Source organism: Aphelocoma coerulescens, chromosome 27 (genome assembly GCF_041296385.1).
Source record: "Aphelocoma coerulescens isolate FSJ_1873_10779 chromosome 27, UR_Acoe_1.0, whole genome shotgun sequence".
NCBI lineage: Eukaryota > Metazoa > Chordata > Aves > Passeriformes > Corvidae > Aphelocoma > Aphelocoma coerulescens.
The window spans coordinates 374,691-392,896 of NC_091040.1; the positions used below are offsets into that span (position 1 = coordinate 374,691).

The following is an 18,206-nucleotide window of genomic DNA, read 5'->3' on the forward strand; positions in this document are numbered from 1 at the left end:
CCCCCGCCCCCAGCAGGGGATTAAATCAGCCTCTCCCCGGCCCGAGCGGGATGCTGAGCACAGCAGGGAACTCCCCAGGGAGCCAGCTGCGCCCCTCCCCCCAGTAAGGCGCCGAGCACACGCCAGTGCCGCTTCCAAAAATAAACCCCATAATTAACCTCCTGTTAATTAGAGACAAGTCCGGCCCCGTCCGCCACCCGGCAGAGGCGGGACTCGAACCCGCGGTACCGTTCTGCGCCCGAAGCGGCCCCACCCGCCTGGGGCTGGTGTGACTGACATCACTTGCAGCCAACCGATCACCGATAAGGCCTCACGACCCGACCTCCGGTCGCTGCGACCGCGTGTAGCCAATAAGATGTCGACAGCGAGCGCGCCCGCCCTCCTCGGCGGGGCCAAGAGCAGCCGTAGGTTACCCCAGCCGGAGCGAGAGCGTCCGTTTCGAGTGACGGGCAAAGTGGCCAATAGAGAACCGCAGCGGGCCAAGCGGACAGGCGGATTACCCACTAGCCAGCCGGCGCTCTAAATCGCAGCCAAGGCATCCAACCCGTGCGCAGTGGGTGGGGCTCCCCCCGTGGCTTCCGTTCCCGTTGTGTGAGAGGCCGAGTCCCAAACGGCTTCAGCGCCGCTGCCGCCGCCGGGTCTGGGCCGGGACCGGGGGCCGAGCCGGGGCCTCCCCGTTCCCCGCCGCCGCCCCGGGGGCCGAGCCGAGCCTCCCCTGCCGCTCCGGGAGCCGAGCCGAGCCTTCCGCGCTCCTCGACACGCAGGGGGCCGTGCCGTGCCTCCTCCGCTCCCCGTCTCGGGGGCCGCGCTGAGCCTCCCCCCGGCCCGGCCCGGCCCGGCCCGCCTCTTGGCTTGCTCCAGCCGGACCCTCCCGCAGCCTCTCTGGGCCAGGCCGCGGCCCCCCCGGCCCAGCCATGTCGCTCCACGGGAAGCGGAAGGAGATCTACAAATATGAGGCGCCCTGGACCGTGTACGCCATGAACTGGAGCGTCCGGCCTGACAAGCGGTTCCGCCTGGCGTTGGGGAGCTTCGTAGAGGAGTACAACAACAAGGTGGGCAGCTGTGGGCACAGGGACTGGGGTAGAGCAGGGGTTGACCCTCCTCATCCCGGGGTTGGGGTGGGCGGGGGGCTCCTACCCGCCCTGTCCTGGACGCCCGGAGCTGTGCAAAGCCGTCGGGTGCCCCCGAGGTGCAGGCGCTGGACCAGGTCCAGGCTGGTCTCCTAGCGAGCCCGGAGCCGAGGGGACACTGCGGGGCTGCGGCGGGAGGAGCCCTGGGCGCTGCTGGTTTTGGGATAACGCTGCTGCAGGGCTTCTCGTGACCTCTGAGCTCCGGGAGTAAGGATTGTGTGAACTTCAGTCACATAAGCGCCATATGCTGTGAGTTCTCTGTGGTGTAAAGAGCTGAAAACTAAAGGTATGAGGATGAGATGAGTTTGGATGCTGCTGCCATAGAAATAAAACAAGGTCCCCGGGCTTGGGCATATCTGGCTTTTTGGTCAATATAAAGGAAAGTTCATGCCCAGGACTAAAGTTTGTGCATATATATGCATACAGATACAAGTAAGTTCCACCTCAGTCTGAGGAAGAACTTCTTTCCTTGGAGGGTGGCAGAGCACTGGAACAGGCTGGCCAAGGAACTTGTGGAGTCTCCCTTTCTGGTGACATTCCAAACCTACCTGGACGTGTCTGCATCACCTGCTTCAGATGACCCTGCCTAGAACGGGGGATTGGACTGGATGAATTTGAGAGTTCCCTTCCAACCCCAGCAATTGTATGATTCTGTGGTGTACAGGGTGTCTGAGACTGTGTTGGAAATGGGCTGTTCTCATTGTACTTTCTTGCTGTGGAGGACTTCTGTATGATGATAACTTTTTTCATAAGTATATAAACCACTTTCAGTGATTCCTGGGTACTTTTCCCGGAGAACAGGGGTGTACTGAGGCATGAGATTGTATCTTCATTGTTTCCCTGCAGAGTGTAAGTGGAGAATGTCACACAGGTAATGGAGACTGTGTTCATTTCTCAGAACACATGTGCAGTCACTTCTGAACAGACTTCAAGGTGCTAGTCTGGTATAATGAATTCATAGAAAGAGAAGAGAGATGAGGAGATGGATGAAGTTACAGAGCATCCTGAAATTTCTGTGAAACTGAAGGTTTGCCAGTAGAGCTTGGTGTGTTTATAGCATGTAGCTTTGTAGCCTTGTCAAGGTGTTTAATGGAGATTGTGGAAAACACTGTCAAAAAGGTGGTGTTGGGGATAGGGCTCTGCGCAAGGGTGTGGTGACGGGGGTGACATCTCTTAGAGTGGTTAGATCCCTGCCCTTGCAGCAGTCCTAGACATGGTGCTTTGCTGAGCATGTTGTAGTTCAGGCACTGTGAGCTCTGTGTGAGAGCTGTCTCCTTTTCCTAGAGAGTGTTGTGCTTCTGGGAATGCTGCTGGGAACAGGCAGGGCCTGAGCTTGAAAACTTCCAATTTGTTTAAAGACCAACTTGAAAATGTTTTTGTAGTCCATACTCGGAGAAGGTAAAACAGCAAATTGCTAACAGTTGTTGTTTAGAGGCGGCACAATTGATTAATAAGGGGCTATACATTTACGTTGCCTATACCTCTTTAAGTTTGGAGCATTCCCTGGGGTTGCTCTCAGTTACGGTGTGGTCGGATCTGCTTTTCAGTTCAAGCTTCCAGTGTAAAGCCACCAAGTCAACTCCTCTCTTCTACCCTTTACACTCACAGTTGTTGCAGACAGAAATTGTGTAGGACTATGTAAATTATCACTGTCTGTAAATATTACCCAGGGCTTCTCTTGGCCTCTGAGCTCCAGGAATAATGATTCTGTCGACTTCAGTCCATGTAAGCACCACGTGCTGTGAGGTCTGTGTAGTGTAAAGAGCCGGAAACTAATTGTGTGAGGATGAGAAAAGTCTGGATGCTGCTGCTGCTGTAGAAATAAAGATGATGTATGATTAAAAATTAAACTTGTACAATCAATGCAGTGAAATATAACCTTAATTTGTGTCTCTGATATTTCAGAGTGATTTTTTTTGTATTTTTGTTGTCTTGTTTGGTGTTTTTTGTAGGAAGACAGTTAACAGAGAGCTGTCTTGGCTAATTGTGAGTGTTGTTGCTCAGAGCACTGGTGTTGTCTCCTTTGCTTTGGGGACCAGAATACTCTTGGGATTATTAAAACGGTATCCGCACTGTTTTAGTGGTGCCTTACTATGACTCTCTCAGCTGTGCTGAGCCCTTTAGAGGGTGGTGAAACATTCAGGGAATAGTTTCACGCTCCAGATTGGAAACCCTTGGACAGGTCCTGTAAAACTGTGCTACCTGCACACTTGCTGTAAACTCTTCCAGCTCCAGTCTGTGAACATGGTATAACCAAAGGAGCAAAGGGGAAAAGCAGAGGTTCCCATTTAAATAGTCCATGATACTGTACAGCAAAGGGCCTGGAGCAGTGGAGTTTTTAGCCTGACTTCTGGAGTTAACAGAAATGTACGATTTTTTTACGGAGTATGTGTGTAGTCTTTTCCTTCTGCATATAATTTGTCCTTCATGGTTGAGATGTTTTATTTTGCAGCTTCTATGATCAAAACACACTTATAAGTACAGTTTGCACTAATTAAAAGGATAATGAAAACTGATTTTCATTTTGGCTTTCTCTTTACACTCACAATCTTTGCACTCCCCTCTTTGAGGTTTCTGACAAGGTCCTGGTAACATTTGTGTTCCTGATATTGCAATGGTTTGTTCCAAATAGTTGGCTTTCTTCCAATAGTAACAAAAATGGTCTGGAATAGTATAGCTAGCTTAAAGTCCAACTAAATAAGTGTATATACCTTTTCCTTATTAATCGTTTAGGATTTCTTTTAAAAAGACTCAATGCCCAAGTGTTTGTTGCAGAAGTGCTTACTGGGGGGGAATTAAGGAGAAAGAGTGGGAGATTTTTCTCATTTCTCTCTAATTTTCTGTTTCTGTAGAAATTACCAGCATTTAAAGTACTATAGGTTACATGAACTGTCGGTTTACACCTCTCTTTTGTGGGGAACTCAAACCTCTTGGCTGCCAGACCCTAATTTACTGTGATCCCCAGTTCCCAGACACCTCTAACCCTGTCAGCCATCACACTAATGTGCTCTGTGGCACAGACTGAAGCTGGTTGCCAAGACCTGTTTGAACCCCAAAGGAGTTTTGTTTCAGCTTGTATACCTTCACTGATCAAATCACTGCTATGAGAAGAGAGATGCCTTGCTCTGGTTGGAAGAATTAAATACTTTGAGGTGGTGTTTCCTAAACTTCTTGGATTGGAAAACTGTAGTCAGCCTTTGTACTCCCTCGTGGATCAGTGTCATGATGGGAGGAACAGTGTTCATAGGTCTTAGTTTAAAATAAGCTCCACATGCTCCTGGCTGTGGCTTCATGGATCAGGAGCGATCTGTGGAAAACACCAGGAAAGGCTGATTTTTGGGATCTCTCTGCAAGACAAAACTGGAATCTGGTTTAGGAGACAGTAGAGGCTGTGCTGTACACAGCTTGCTCCCGTCACTGGAGCAGGCGGGCAGGGCTGACCAGGTGCTTCCCAGATTTCTACCTCCTCCCTCAGACAGAGAGCATTCAGGGCAGTTGTTTTGCCAGAAGGTCATTTGTTCTGTAAGATCTAGCACTGCAAAGAAAAATTGATTGCACGGTGAAGATTAATTGGTGCTGTGACATCTTTCTGATTGTACATGACCCTAAAAATTGTGAAATGTCATTTTGGATAGTTACTAATTAGATAGAGGGTTGTGGTTTGCGGGGGTTTACTTTACTGTTCCTCCAACCATGTAAGAAAAAGAAGCTGTTACCGAATTCTGCATCGTTTAGCTATGTCTGATTCTTTTGGATCATGTTGGAGACAGGATTTTTTTTGGAAGTTTAAAAATGCTGATTAAAGGCACTTCTTTAGTGACATGCACTGTTGCAATTATGCCTTATCTTGATAAGTGCTTGGATTATAATATGCTAAAATTAGATGTGAATTTTCCTATCTTGAAGTGTTGGAGAAACAAACAAATATTTAGCATTCCTAACTACTGGCATGGCATAATCACAAAACTAGTTGAGATTGAACACGCTGATCCTCATTTTCTCACTGGAAAGACTTACAGGGAGATGTAGAATGGTTCAATTTGTATCCAGACTGACAGGTACTTTTCCATAGGCATCACCTCAGTCTTACCTGGGCTGGACCTCAGACACTCCTTCGTGCAGCAGCATTCTTGCCTCCCTTGCAAAAGGGAGAGACAGAGCTCTGTTATAATTGGCATCCTGGAAATAATTTCATGTTCCATCCCCTCATGTTCAGCCTGCACAAGAGGATGAGTAGAGGGGTTCTGTAGTGACTGTGTGTGATCAAGTCCGAAAAGAAGAGTCCCAGCTTTGAATATGCTGAACTTGGAAAGAACAGAGCTTCTCAAGCATTCCTTCTGCTCCAGTGTCCAGGCAGAGCAGTGTCTCGTGCTTGGAGTTACCGCCAGCTGCTCCAGCTCCGAAGGCTGTGCAGGCACCTGAGCTGCAGCAGTGCCAGGAGTTCTGGTGATGATAATACAGTTTCTGTTCTCTAACCCAGCCTGCACCTAAACATGTCAAAGAGCAGAGATACTGGATTGCTGAATTGCTTCGTCTTTAGGTCTGAGAAGGGGTTAAATGTGAATATGAAGTGCAGGAATATTTACATTAAACCAGTGAAAGGGGATCCTTTGCTGTTTGAGATTTGCTTCTGGTGATGAGGATGTTGATTGCTTTGTGTAGGATTAATACACTCATGTTGAGTGGAAAACAGCATAAGCAAAGGAGAAATGATTAGAGGTTATTTGTCTTCTGATCCTAACCTTGCCACAAGATTTTCTATCACCAAGGACAATTTGCTTCCTTTGTAAAATCCGCTTAGTATTTCTGATCCCTAAAGGAGTTAGAAAGCTATTTGTCAATCACTTCAGAAGTCTGGGAGATTTTTGACTGATTTATACTACAGTATGAAGGATAATAAGGAGTAGTTGTAATAAAGAGAGGGCGTGATGGACAGTATTTCAGTTTTTGGAAGCATACTTGGTTGCATCTTTTAGTGTTTGTTATGGTGTGGAAAGAATGGAGCTTCTCATTGTTGGGGGACAAGGTTTGCATTTAAGAGCATCTCTAAAGGAGCTCATAAAACTGCAAAGTAATTAGATTTTAACATCCACTGAAGCATTTGTTGGTTTTCTGTTATGGGGGAAAAATGTGATAGATTTCCCATCTAGTTGAAATGTGTAGTTTATTAGACAAATTGCTTATCCCAGGATAAGCATGAATTTTGGATTTTTTCAGATAAACATCTTAGAAAAAATCCATTAAGCTACTATTCCCAGGAGGCAGCTGCTGTGTGGAAAGTACTAGGAAGTTCCTACTGTGAGCAGCTTACAAACTAATTGTAGTGAGTCGTCCCCATAATGTTTGTGTTTGAGCAGCATTTCACACAGTGGGACTTTCATCCTGTTTGTGTCCTGTAGTCACTGCAGGTTAAACAAGTTCTCCCAGCACCTTTTGTTCTCTGAACACTTTCTGACATGTCAATATTTTTCTAATAACATCATGTCTGGGACTTCAAGCATTACTTCAGGTATTGTCATGACTGGGCTGTGTGGAGATGGTTCCTTGTTTGCTCTGTTTTGCATCACTCTCGCAACGGGGCAAGTTTAGCCCTTCCCCTGTCGCATCACTGTGCAAAAGTACTCATTTGGAACTCAGTTACCTAGAATCTTGCAGCAGACCTGCTTTCTTGGTCTGTTCACACAAAACATTTGAATAACCCTTTTAGCTTCCCTATACATATATATATATATATATTTTAAGTTTGAATTCTGTTTTACCTTCTTCCTCCCTCATGTGACTGACCTATGAGTCTTTCATGCACTTGTGACAGAACATTTTGGGTCATGTGGTGCTGAAAAAGCTTGCCAGCTACCTGGTGTGATCTATCACAGTCTGCAAGGTTATGGCCAAGAATTCCATAATATGCACTTTGATTGTGAAAACTACAGCTCATTTTGCTCTCTGAAGATGGCATTGTCAGTATCGGTTCAGTTAAGGATGAGTTAGAATAATGTTTGTGCAGTTTAAGTCTGTGATTTAAACTGGGCTTTGCAATGTGGAAAAAAAAAGGGTGGTCTTTAATCCTTCAGGATTGGATTTCAGTTCATTTGGGATCATCTCTTCAAATAAAAGCACTGTGGTGATTATGGATACTTCACTTATGTGCCCCAGCAATGCTTTAACGATTTCTCATTTCAGTAACATGATGATCCTATTATATTGTCCTTGAGGTGACAGAGGATGTCTTGAAACATACTCAGTCTTAATGCTATCATTAGAAATTAGTATTTTGATAAAATGCTTTCTTTTAAATATGGTTTCTCACAGGTGCAGCTTGTTGGTTTGGATGAAGAGAGCTCAGAATTCATTTGCAGGAACACCTTTGATCACCCCTATCCCACCACAAAGCTGATGTGGATCCCAGACACCAAGGGAGTCTACCCAGACCTGTTGGCCACCAGCGGTGACTACCTGCGAGTGTGGAGAGTGAGTAAATCCTCCCTAGGAAAAGATGAACCATGACATGAATTGTGTTACATATTGATCTCTTTTTCACTCGAGACAAGATTTTCTTCACTGCAATAAGGTGACTATATGAAGACTATAGTAGAAGCAGAATTATCATGGTAATTGCTGTCTTTATCAGCTTATTGAAAATGGAGTTGGTGGTTGTGTTTTCCAGAGCTGTAGGATATAAAGCTGAGAGGAAAGAAACCTGGGATTAACTCCTAATGTTTTGTGCTAGTGGAACAAGTCAGTTGATGTTGCTTTTTAAGTCAGACGTTTCATTTTCTCTAAAGGTGGGTGAAACTGAGACCCGTCTGGAGTGTTTGCTGAACAACAACAAGAACTCGGATTTTTGTGCTCCACTGACATCATTTGACTGGAATGAAGTGGATCCTTACTTGTTAGGTGAGACTGACAAAACGTTATGTTTTTGGCACACTTTTGAATTTAGTCTGATGAAGTCTGGGCTGTAACTGCTGCTGTGTCACATCATGTCCACTGGTTAATCTGATAATTAACCACAGACTGCTGCATCGTAGAAACTGCTGTTGTCTTATATTTAAAAATAAAAACAATCATCTCATGGAGACTTTTTTTTTCATTGAAAGGTGCCCTGTCCAGTGCAGAATGGGTCACTCAAGTTGGGCGAGGGACATTTGGGGATAGGGAGTCTTGGCCTTCAGGGCTGGTGAGCTGTTGTTACAGTGCTGAGTAAGGATGTGCATCATCTCTGTGACTTACTTTAGAGTGTTCTGGATATAAAACTGCACTGAGCTGTGTGTTTTGTGAAGCCATTTCAGCAGCAGGAGGAGAGCCAGGAGTCCTTAATTCAGTTGGAGGAGGGGGCTGAACGCTTAAGGTTTAATTATAGCCTACGGGACAAATTGTGAATCCAAGATGACTGATCCAGAGGTTCGTTTCCCAGAAGAGAACAGCCATTTATGTCAGGGGGATTTGCCTAGAGATTAACAGTGATAATATGTCTTAGTAATTATTTACTACATTATTTTGTGTGTGTGTGTGTGTTACATCTCTTATCTCTTAAGAGCTTTACTGCTAACCCCACCTTCAGTCCACAGCAACAATCAATTAGTAATAATACGCCATCGCAACACTGATTGAATTTGGGGTTTCACATGCACAAGAGATGTACAGGATGGGACAGTTGATCTCAGAGTTGCATCGGGCTTCTGAGTAGATTGAAGCAGACATGAGCTATTTACACTTTATTCCTGTGTGGAAGGCTATTTCTGCAGCTAAAAGGTTTGGGTCATTTAAATGCATGGAAGACTGCTGGCTGTTTGACATTCTTGATTTTAATTCTATACTGTTCTATTTCGATCTGTAGATGTTGGGGGATGTTACATTAATCCAGGAAATTATTAAATCATTTGTGACAATATTAATTTTGCTAATAGAAGTGGTTTTGTTTCAGGTACCTCTAGTATTGACACAACCTGCACTATTTGGGGTCTGGAGACAGGACAGGTTCTGGGAAGAGTAAATTTGGTGTCTGGCCACGTGAAGACCCAGCTTATTGCACATGACAAAGAGGTGATGGGGGATTTGATTGTTTACATTGCATCTTTTTAAAGCAGTAGAAAAGGAACAGAACTTTTCCATTTTCCTCCTTTTTTCTTGAACAATCTATTGATTCAAAAAGATCATTTATGTAAGCTTGCATACAGTTTTTCTAAGATTATATTCAGTTTTGAGTACCTAAATACTGTTGGCTATCAAAACAATTCTTTTTACTCATCATAGACTCTTGACTTAAGAACATGCTTGTTTTACCAGATTGTGCTCCAGAATATTGTAGAAAAATGAGGTAAAACATCAAATTAGACTTGAAATCAACCAGATATCGAAGGCAATAAACAGCTTGCAAAATTCTTTCATTTTAACATTTTACTTTTCAACGTAAAAATCCCCAAGTCTGGAAAATCGGTATGTTTTAGTTTCAGTGAGTGATAATATAATTACGTAAACATGTATTTCCTGCTTTTGGCAAGTGTAATAACTGAACGGTTGCAGGGAACATCAAGTATTTGAGAGGCTGTGTGGCAGTGAAATGCCTGTCCCCGCCTGCGCTGCGCTCCCCGGCGTGGAGCTGAGGCTGTGCTTTGTGCAGGTTTACGACATCGCCTTCAGCCGCGCAGGGGGGGGCAGAGACATGTTTGCCTCGGTGGGGGCCGACGGCTCAGTGAGGATGTTCGACCTGCGTCACCTGGAGCACAGCACCATCATCTATGAGGACCCACAGCACCACCCGCTGCTGCGTCTCTGCTGGAATAAACAGGATCCCAACTATCTGGCTACGATGGCCATGGATGGGATGGAGGTAATGCAGCAGCTCATCTCCCCTCAGTGCTGTTGCTGATTTTCTGGGGGAGGTGGCTTGATGCTAATTTATAGCCAGGTATTTTAAGGTAAGGGGCAGTGTCAGTACCCAAGGTATGATTAAAGACCAGTTCTTAGTGCACTAAGGAGTTAAAGAAGAGACCTTGGCATAATAAACTTGAGCTTTATGGCTTGTATATATTTCAGCTGATTTTTAAGAGGAGTCTGTGAGCAGCTGGGAAATAATTTTCACATAAAATCTTAACTGCAGGTGTTTTAGTCACCTTGTTCTTTCCCAGTTCAGTTTTAGTTTGTTACCAGGGCTGCTTCAGGGAAGCACAATTTGTTTGCCACTGTGGCCTCACTCACAAGCACCTTGTGAGGTCTGAGTTCTTTTGAGATACAACATACTGACCAACTGGAAGCTGTTCTTTAGGAACAGGGCTTGCTTGCCAACCACATCCTTTAGGAAAGAGCCATGTTTATAGCCTTACCTCAAAATATTTAGTATTTTGAATAAATTAATTTTTAAAAATGAAATTTATTAATGTAGCTGGGTTTTCTTTCTGAAGGTTGTGATTCTAGATGTCAGAGTTCCCTGCACCCCTGTTGCCAGGTTAAACAACCACAGAGCATGTGTAAATGGAATTGCCTGGGCACCTCACTCTTCTTGCCACATCTGTACAGCAGGTAAGTGTGACCTACAGGGGAATCTCAGAGTCCTCTGCTGCATTTGCAAAATCCTCTTCATCCTAAAGTTTATGCAGTTCTCTGCCTTTGTTAAAGAATACTTGAAGTTTAGCAGCCCTTTATTAGTGACTTTCCTAAAATGTTACAGAAATAGACACCTACTAGAGTTTATTGTGTGGAAATTATGAGCCCAGTACTCAAACTGTGCATCAGCTCTGGCTAAGCTGTGTTATTTTAATGCTTCTTAGATTTTTTGCAATCCAGTTCTTAAATGTTTTCTACTGTTAGGAGTTCTACTGGTCGTTTGTTTATCAGCTCTGTCCTGGGTAATGTATAATGATCCAAGTTTATTTTGTTGGAGCATAATTGTGTTGTTGTAACTGGCTTGAATATGGATCAGGACTGGAACAGCCATATCTTATCTGGCTCCTTAGGCTATAGGCCTGTAGTTGGAACGCATGGAGATATAGTTATACTCTGACTGTACTTGCATGTCTTGTCTCTGTGCAGCGGATGATCACCAGGCTCTCATCTGGGACATCCAGCAAATGCCTCGTGCCATTGAGGACCCAATCCTGGCCTACACAGCCGAGGGAGAGATCAACAATGTACAGTGGGCATCCACCCAGCCAGACTGGATAGCCATCTGCTACAACAACTGCCTGGAGATCCTCAGAGTCTAACTTTTCTGCTTCATGCACAGTGAGGCAGGGCTGTGTCATTCCCCCTCCCCTCTAAAGTAAGAACACCACCAGTCAAGTGGCCAGTATCTGTTGTTGCTTTGCATCTACTGTTACAAGAAACTGTTGCAAGAATCGATGGCAGGGGTCTCCTGTCTCTCAAGACTCTAAAATGCAGAGACGTGCTGAGCCTCTTGGACCTTCTGAGTTCTGGTTTTCTTGTTGAATTCTTTTTCCCTCAGTAAAAGTTCTGTATATTTGTTTGTTGACTGTATTAATAAGCTTGCAGGCTTTTAAGTTGCTGCATATGTCCATGTGTTTGTCAGCCAGCTGAGGCAGCACATCAACCAGTTTAATAGATGCAGGTGCAAAACAAGGTGGGGGGAAAAAGACGATGATATTAACAGCCACCTTGGCAGGAATCTTTATCATTCCTGTTGTTGCTGCCTCTAAACTGTTTAAACGTTTGTATGTTTTTTATATATTGGGCTAACTTTCTATTGAGTAAGGTTTTTCTCCCTAATTCTTACTTTTGATATGTGATCCACTTCCATATGTCCAAAGCAGGACCTGTTCATGGATACAAACCGCAGTAACACTGCAGGCTCCCTGGCAGTAAAGGCCTGCCAGAATTAACTGTTGCCTTGGCTCCCCATATCTGGTGTCCTGGGCAGAATTTTCTGGTGCTGTGAAGTACAAGTACTTGTTGCACAATTTCTTTACACTTTTCTGATGCTCAAGGCAGTTGTTACTATGGTAGGTCTTATTTTTAAATTCTAATTGAATCTGTGTGTATGCTGCAGTCACGTTAGCAAACAGAGCAGTGATAGGGTGAGAAAGAAGGTACGTGCATGATGTGAGCTCCCAGGAGGTAAACAACTCCTGAAAAAATGTATTTGTAATGGACTTGGGATTGACACTTCCAATCAAATTACTTCCCCTCGTTATCTAAACAAAAATAAAATGGTTTCACACTTTCTAGCTTGCTTGATTGGCAAATAATATAAGCAAGATTTTGTGGTTAGGCTGTACTTTGGAGGTTGTGTTTGGACTGTGTTCCTGGGAGGTCTTGAAGGGAGTGCAAAGGAATCTTTTTGTGAAGTGTATTTGCTTTTGTCAGGTCTTGTTGAATGAACGAGACAAGTCAGAAAAGCTGGTCTGCTATCCAAAAGAAAGCTGGTTGGTTGAAAGAAATTACTCCCTAATGCAATGCACAAAGGTGGATTTAGAAGGAAAGAAACTTTGCTTCTCAATGTGCCATTGAGGCCAAGGTTCGGGACTTGTCATCTTCCTGACTTTGGGGGATGTGCCAGAGGGCTTTTGTTTGGAACAGTGGATCACTCTACAGTAATACTGTTTGATGAAAGCTGACTGGATTAGGCAAGATAAAAATCTTTGTTGAAGTCTTACTGTAACACAGGTCCTGTGCTGAAGGCTCTGCAGTGCTCTCCAATGAAGACATGACAGCCAGAGCTGGTCTGGAAGGGTGTGCAGCCCAGTTTCCACGTAAATGTCAGAAACCATCAAAATTCTTTCCATCTAATGAGTATTCACCTGCAACTGGAGGCAGTTTATAAATAGTAGGACACTGGCAAACTTGGATCTTGTCAGTCTATGCAGGAAAGGCAAGTTGGGAAAGCAATTGCTGTGGAACAGTGAAGCTGAACACTGTCAAATACAGAACAGAATCTGCAAAGTTTTGTCATTCTGGATGTAGAGAAATACTCTTCTGCAGGCTGCTTCTCACCGTGGAGCTCAGAAAAGCATTGTCTCAGGAATTTGATAGGAATTCATTAGGGACAGCTTTATTCCATCACTCCTTTTGATAGCAGAGAACCAAGAGACTCTAACACTGTTCAAGCTGATGTTTTGTCAGCGGCACTCTGTTCAGTTGTGGAATTTCTGACAAAGCTTGATTTGACTTTGATTTGAAGGTCAATTTTTGTTATTAGCAGCAGTACTGAGAGTAGTGTGTTCCACAGACAGGCTTTAGCTAGACGTCAGAGCCGTGTTAGCCAAACAATTAGTTACCACTTTTTACAACAGCACTTCGTCTGAAACTGGAAAAAACTTCTGCAGAATGAAGTGAAAATTGGGGTTCTCATAGCAGGAGCAGCTAATGGCATTCACAGCTTTAGGAGTCATTTGAAATACATTCACAGGCTTGTCATGCTCTGTTTAATTACAAATGGCAGGCAAAACATGCTGTTACGTGGAATTACGTGCAATGTTAGTACTTTCTATGTCCCCTTTTTGCTTCAAAGTTTATTCCTGTACAGATGGCACGAGTCAAAGATGAACGCTAAGATGATGAGAACAGAGCTTGTATAAAGGGACTCATAGTCTGAATAACCAGGTAGCTTCTGCTTCTGTTGGAAAGCAATCCTGTTAGGGACCTGAAAGAGGATCCACTGTCACTTCTTCCATCCATAAAACTGCTTGAAGTCTATTTGTGGAATTGTGTGCTTATTCCAAACGCATCAAAGGCAAGTGAAGGAATCTTGGAGGCTCCAGTGGATTCTAAATAAAGCCTCTATCCTGTTTGTTAGCCAGTTGGGATACCTTCTGGATCTACAGCATATTGCTTTGGGCATAATCCATGGTCATTCTTCACATGAAATTACATTTTAAATCACTAGAGACTGTTTTGGCACACGGAAATGATACTTAAAATAACTTCAGAGAAGTCACTTGAAAGGTTAATGAGTGAAAAGACATGAAAATCCTCATGGGCGAGATGTTCTGTAGTGCAAATGGCACTTCCATATAGACAAGGAAGGGAAAGACTTTGGTGCCCTTTTGCCAGCAGCTGCTGACCCAGTGACAGGGAGGGAATGCTCTGCTCAGTGGGCTAGGTTCATCTGCAAGATAAAACAAACCCTGACACTTGTCACTGGAGCCTGTGAATTGAAATATACAGTTCATCACATTTCACCTGCTTGGCATTCAATTATATTGGGTGTAAAGCCCCCATAAGCACTATTTTCCCCCAAAGTTCATGAAAAGAAATACTTTGATACTTCTGTTATTTGGTTCTTACTGCACAAGCAGAGAATGCAGAATAACTGCTTGCAAATACCTCACATTTTTTGAGTAGAAAGTAGCATTAAGGGAAGAGTTGAACGCAGGTGAGGCAAGCAAAGCAGAAAAGCACGTGCTGTTGTTGGTACAGGCCAGCCTGATTCTGGGACAGAAATACTTCTGAGTTAAGTAGTTCTGTATCACTTCTCCAGTTGATTAATTCAAGATGCTAAACTATTGTTTGGTTGTTAGGTTCTGTTTAAACCAAGCTGTCCATGGATTCCTACTGTTATGTGGGCAACCTGCTGACTCTCAGCCAGGAGATGCTGATGATGTAAAAGTTGTTAACGAGGCGAAAACCTGCAGCAAACAGGTTGAATGTTGAATTAGTGTGTAGTGTGCCAACTCTGTGAATTGTCTGAATGAGGGGGGCTATGGTAGCTTGCATCTGTGGGAATTTTACTTGTGTGTGCAGGGATTTAAAAGGCAAGGATTTGAGTGCTTTGACAATCTATTTAGAAAGAAAACACAGTGGTTTCAAATTATATGAAAGGAGACTGATAAAACAGGTTGTTCCTTATGAAACCTTGAAATGTATTTAACGGGGGAGGCATTGCCTCTCATAAGTCAAAGTTAATGATCCTTTCAAAACTTAGCGGTAATTACTCTCCTGAATGTTCTGGATAATAGTAAAAAGATCTATTTTCGCCTGGTGGTGCAATGAGAAGCTGCCTCAGTCTCAAGTGTAGATCATAGCCTGCCAGAGACCAGGTGAGGGGAGGAGTCTGATGTACGGAATTCACAGATGTTCTCGTGCTTGTTGTCAATGTAAATTAAGAGCTGAGTGTGTCAGTTTTGTTCTCTTGCAGATGGCACTTTAACAAGTATATTTTTGGTAAGATGAGGAGGAGAGTCATCTTTTCCTCAGCCCTTGTAGGGTAGGCATTTGTCTGTGTTGTGTAGAAAATGTTAAATATGACCATCACCAAAATGCAAAACTGGGGTCATCGTAGTGGACCCTCACTTGTTTCTACTGAAAGCCAAAAACATGAGCACTTGACAAGACTGTAAATGTTAAACTGAAGCTTCATGTTCTGAAACTGACACTGTCCTGTGAGGCCAACCCAAGGGATGTAGTGCTGCGTGTCCCCAGAGAGTCCTTTTTGTTTAGGAGCTTAGTGGTGTTTGGGAATCCTCTTCTTTACCATCGGAACACGATGATGGCAGTGCCGGGTTGGTTGTGTAGGCATGTGCCTGGATTCTTTGGATAACTTAAATTTTGTGAGAGAAAAACTGCAGCTGCTGCCTGTAGATTCACACAGCCTAAAACATTGAACTGGCCAGCTTGTTAGTGGTGTTTTAACTCTTTCCAGATGCACTGGAGAGATGGACAGCAGCATAGGCAAGCTCTGGGCTCAGCAGATTGCACAGTTCCCGTCCCATCAAAGTGCTAAAGGGTTGAGTTTTCCCACTGCCCATAGCAAAGTGGTCCCACCACCTCAAATGCACGCTGTTATCCTGTCAGGTAATGCAAATGCTCTCTCTAACTCGTGTTTCCTGCTTTCTACTCTCAGACCAATATTCCAGAGCAAGCCTGTACTTACTGTTCTGTGGACATGGAAAGCAATGAGCAAGGTCAACTCTGTCCCAGTTTCTCTTGATCTTTGCAGAGAATCCAGGGAATTGTGTGGCACTTACAGAGCACTTTCTGATGCAGCTGTACTTCTCCTGCTTACCCAAGAAGAGTCAGAAATATTTCATTCTTGAGGGTATTGAGGAGAGTTTAGGATGCCCTTGACTCTGTTTTCAGGAAGAGATCTCCAGAACTTCCAATCAGCACCTTTCACCAGCACTAAAAAGAACAGTAATTAAAAATGCAACTAAATACCAGTCACTGAAGGCTCATCTGGTGGTTCATGGCAGACACCAGATGCAAAGGCACTTGTGAGAGTTGCTGCTGTCTGTTTCAGGTGACAGGTGTGTCTGCCAAGGACCTCAGTGGCCTTCTGTGCAGCCTCTGATATTCAGCATCAAGCGAGAATTTCCATAGTCATAAAAATAATCAAAATTATCTCAGTGGCTTCCATCAAGTTTGTTTCTTTTCAGGAAATCTAACAAAATGAAGGAAAAAAGCTATTTCCTGAAAAAATATTGTGACCATGTGTAGCTGTAAATCCAGGGTCCAGCTCCCATCCTTTGGAGTTTGCTTTCCGTGTGCAACACGTGCAACTCCAGCCCCCTCTTGGTGCTGAGGGTGGGTCTGTGGGATCTTAGCAAGGCAGAAAGGCAAGAACCAGAGCAGGCCAAAGTCCCAGTACAGCTGGAAAAAGGTATGTTGCTTTTTGTGACAACTTGGGAAATAGGAATTATGAAATCTACTATTTAAAAGGAACCTTTTTTTAACCCTTGGGTTGCTAGCAGTGTAAAATGTAATTTAAATCCGTTGCGCCGAAGCATTTTTGTTTCCAGTAGCCGAGTAAGAGATGTTACTTTTAGGTGTGTTTTCCCTTCTGCTCTTCCCATTCACAGTCCCGTTGTGGTAATTTCCTGAAGGTGTAATCTTTGTAGCATGATTGTACAAACATCCATATGAGATTCCTGACTTCTTGTCCTCACTAAAGTATGTTAAAGCAATAGTAATTTTACTTCTGTCCTTTTCTCCACCTGCAACTTCGCTACTATTCTGTCCTAGAGGAATCCCAGTATCCTGCTATTCAACAGACATATATTGTTGACATGGATAACTGCAGTGTCCCTATATTCCTTTATTTTTATGGAGAAAATATAAAAGGGTTTGTTAATAATGGATTTTAACACCTGAGTCATGGAACCATATTGCTGAAACTGTAAATTTTAAGGCAATTTTATGAACTTGCTTGAAAGTGGAATGTTGCATCCTTTTATGCTATTTCCTGCTTCCTATGTAGTTTGATTCAGATTTTTTAACCTTCTTTCTAAGTTTCGGCCTCCTGTGTATTAGGTACAGTATTTTCTGCCTTTCATACTTTGTAATAAAAATGGAACATTTGTAGATTGACTGCAGTTCACTGTGTGATGAGTGAAAACCTGGGGGGAACTTCATTTTTTCTGTGTGGAGTTTGTTGCTGTAAGAGGAGGCTGATTGCTTTGCCTTGTCTCTGCAGAGTTGGTGAAGTGTATTGATCCCTCATCCTACAAATACCCAAACAAACTTGATAATTCCAGCTGTTCTTAAGTTGCAAGTTTCCCCAGATAATTACATTGTTAGGAACCCAGTCACAACAGAACTTCAACAGAATGGTTAATGCAGCTGTACATGAAATATTTGCTTTCTTAAGAAGCTGCTGGGGGGTCCCTGTATTCCAGTGTTGTTTCTGCTCATGTTTTCCAACCCTTTGCTTGTTCCCTGCACAACAAATGGGAATTATCTGCTGTGTGGTTTTGTTTTTAAGACAAGGGGAAAGGGGATTTTGTTTAAAATTTTTTTTTTTTTTTTTTTTAGAATTCAAATAATTAGTCTCTGAGGGGTTTTGAATGTAGGCAAAGTGAAGACAAAGCAATTGAGTGCTTCTGTAGCTTTAAGTCTCTCCTGGGCAGGATGACCTCTCTTAAAGGGTGTTTTTTCCACACACTCAGTCACTGCTGTTGTGTCTGGAACTGGGACCAAGAGGCGAATAGGGTGGCAGAGCTTGGAAATTTGTACCTTAGCCCTTGGCAAGCAGGACTGATGACTTCATTAAGTATTTAGATTAACTCCAGTTCAACTAAACGGTTGGATTTCTCTCTAATTCTTTGTGTACTGGCTTTGAAATAAAAGCTTACTAAGCTTCATGATCACAGTGGAAAGAGTTGCCTGCAAAGATGGTGCAGTGGCTTT

General features: G+C 43.7%; 1 protein-coding gene across 1 annotated transcript; it reads left to right on the forward strand.

Annotated features, from left to right (window-relative positions):
* The first annotated feature begins 581 nt into the window (after window positions 1-581).
* On the forward strand, window positions 582-17,392 carry DCAF7 (DDB1 and CUL4 associated factor 7). The gene is made up of 7 exons (XM_068996741.1): window positions 582-1,052; window positions 7,440-7,598; window positions 7,913-8,024; window positions 9,055-9,173; window positions 9,751-9,960; window positions 10,532-10,649; window positions 11,160-17,392. Exons 1-7 carry the CDS (start codon window positions 915-917, stop codon window positions 11,330-11,332), a joined length of 1,029 nt encoding a protein of 342 aa, XP_068852842.1. The 5' UTR covers window positions 582-914; the 3' UTR covers window positions 11,333-17,392.
* The last annotated feature ends 814 nt before the right edge of the window (window positions 17,393-18,206 follow it).

Excerpts from the sequence above, each read along its gene's own strand:
- DCAF7 (XM_068996741.1), top strand. The coding sequence starts at position 915 with ATGTCGCTCCACGGGAAGCGGAAGGAGATCTACAAATATGAGGCGCCC. Across the intron at positions 8,025-9,054 it reads AGTGGATCCTTACTTGTTAG|GTACCTCTAGTATTGACACA; the intron begins GTGAGACTGACA and ends GTTTTGTTTCAG. Across the intron at positions 9,174-9,750 it reads TTATTGCACATGACAAAGAG|GTTTACGACATCGCCTTCAG; the intron begins GTGATGGGGGAT and ends TGCTTTGTGCAG.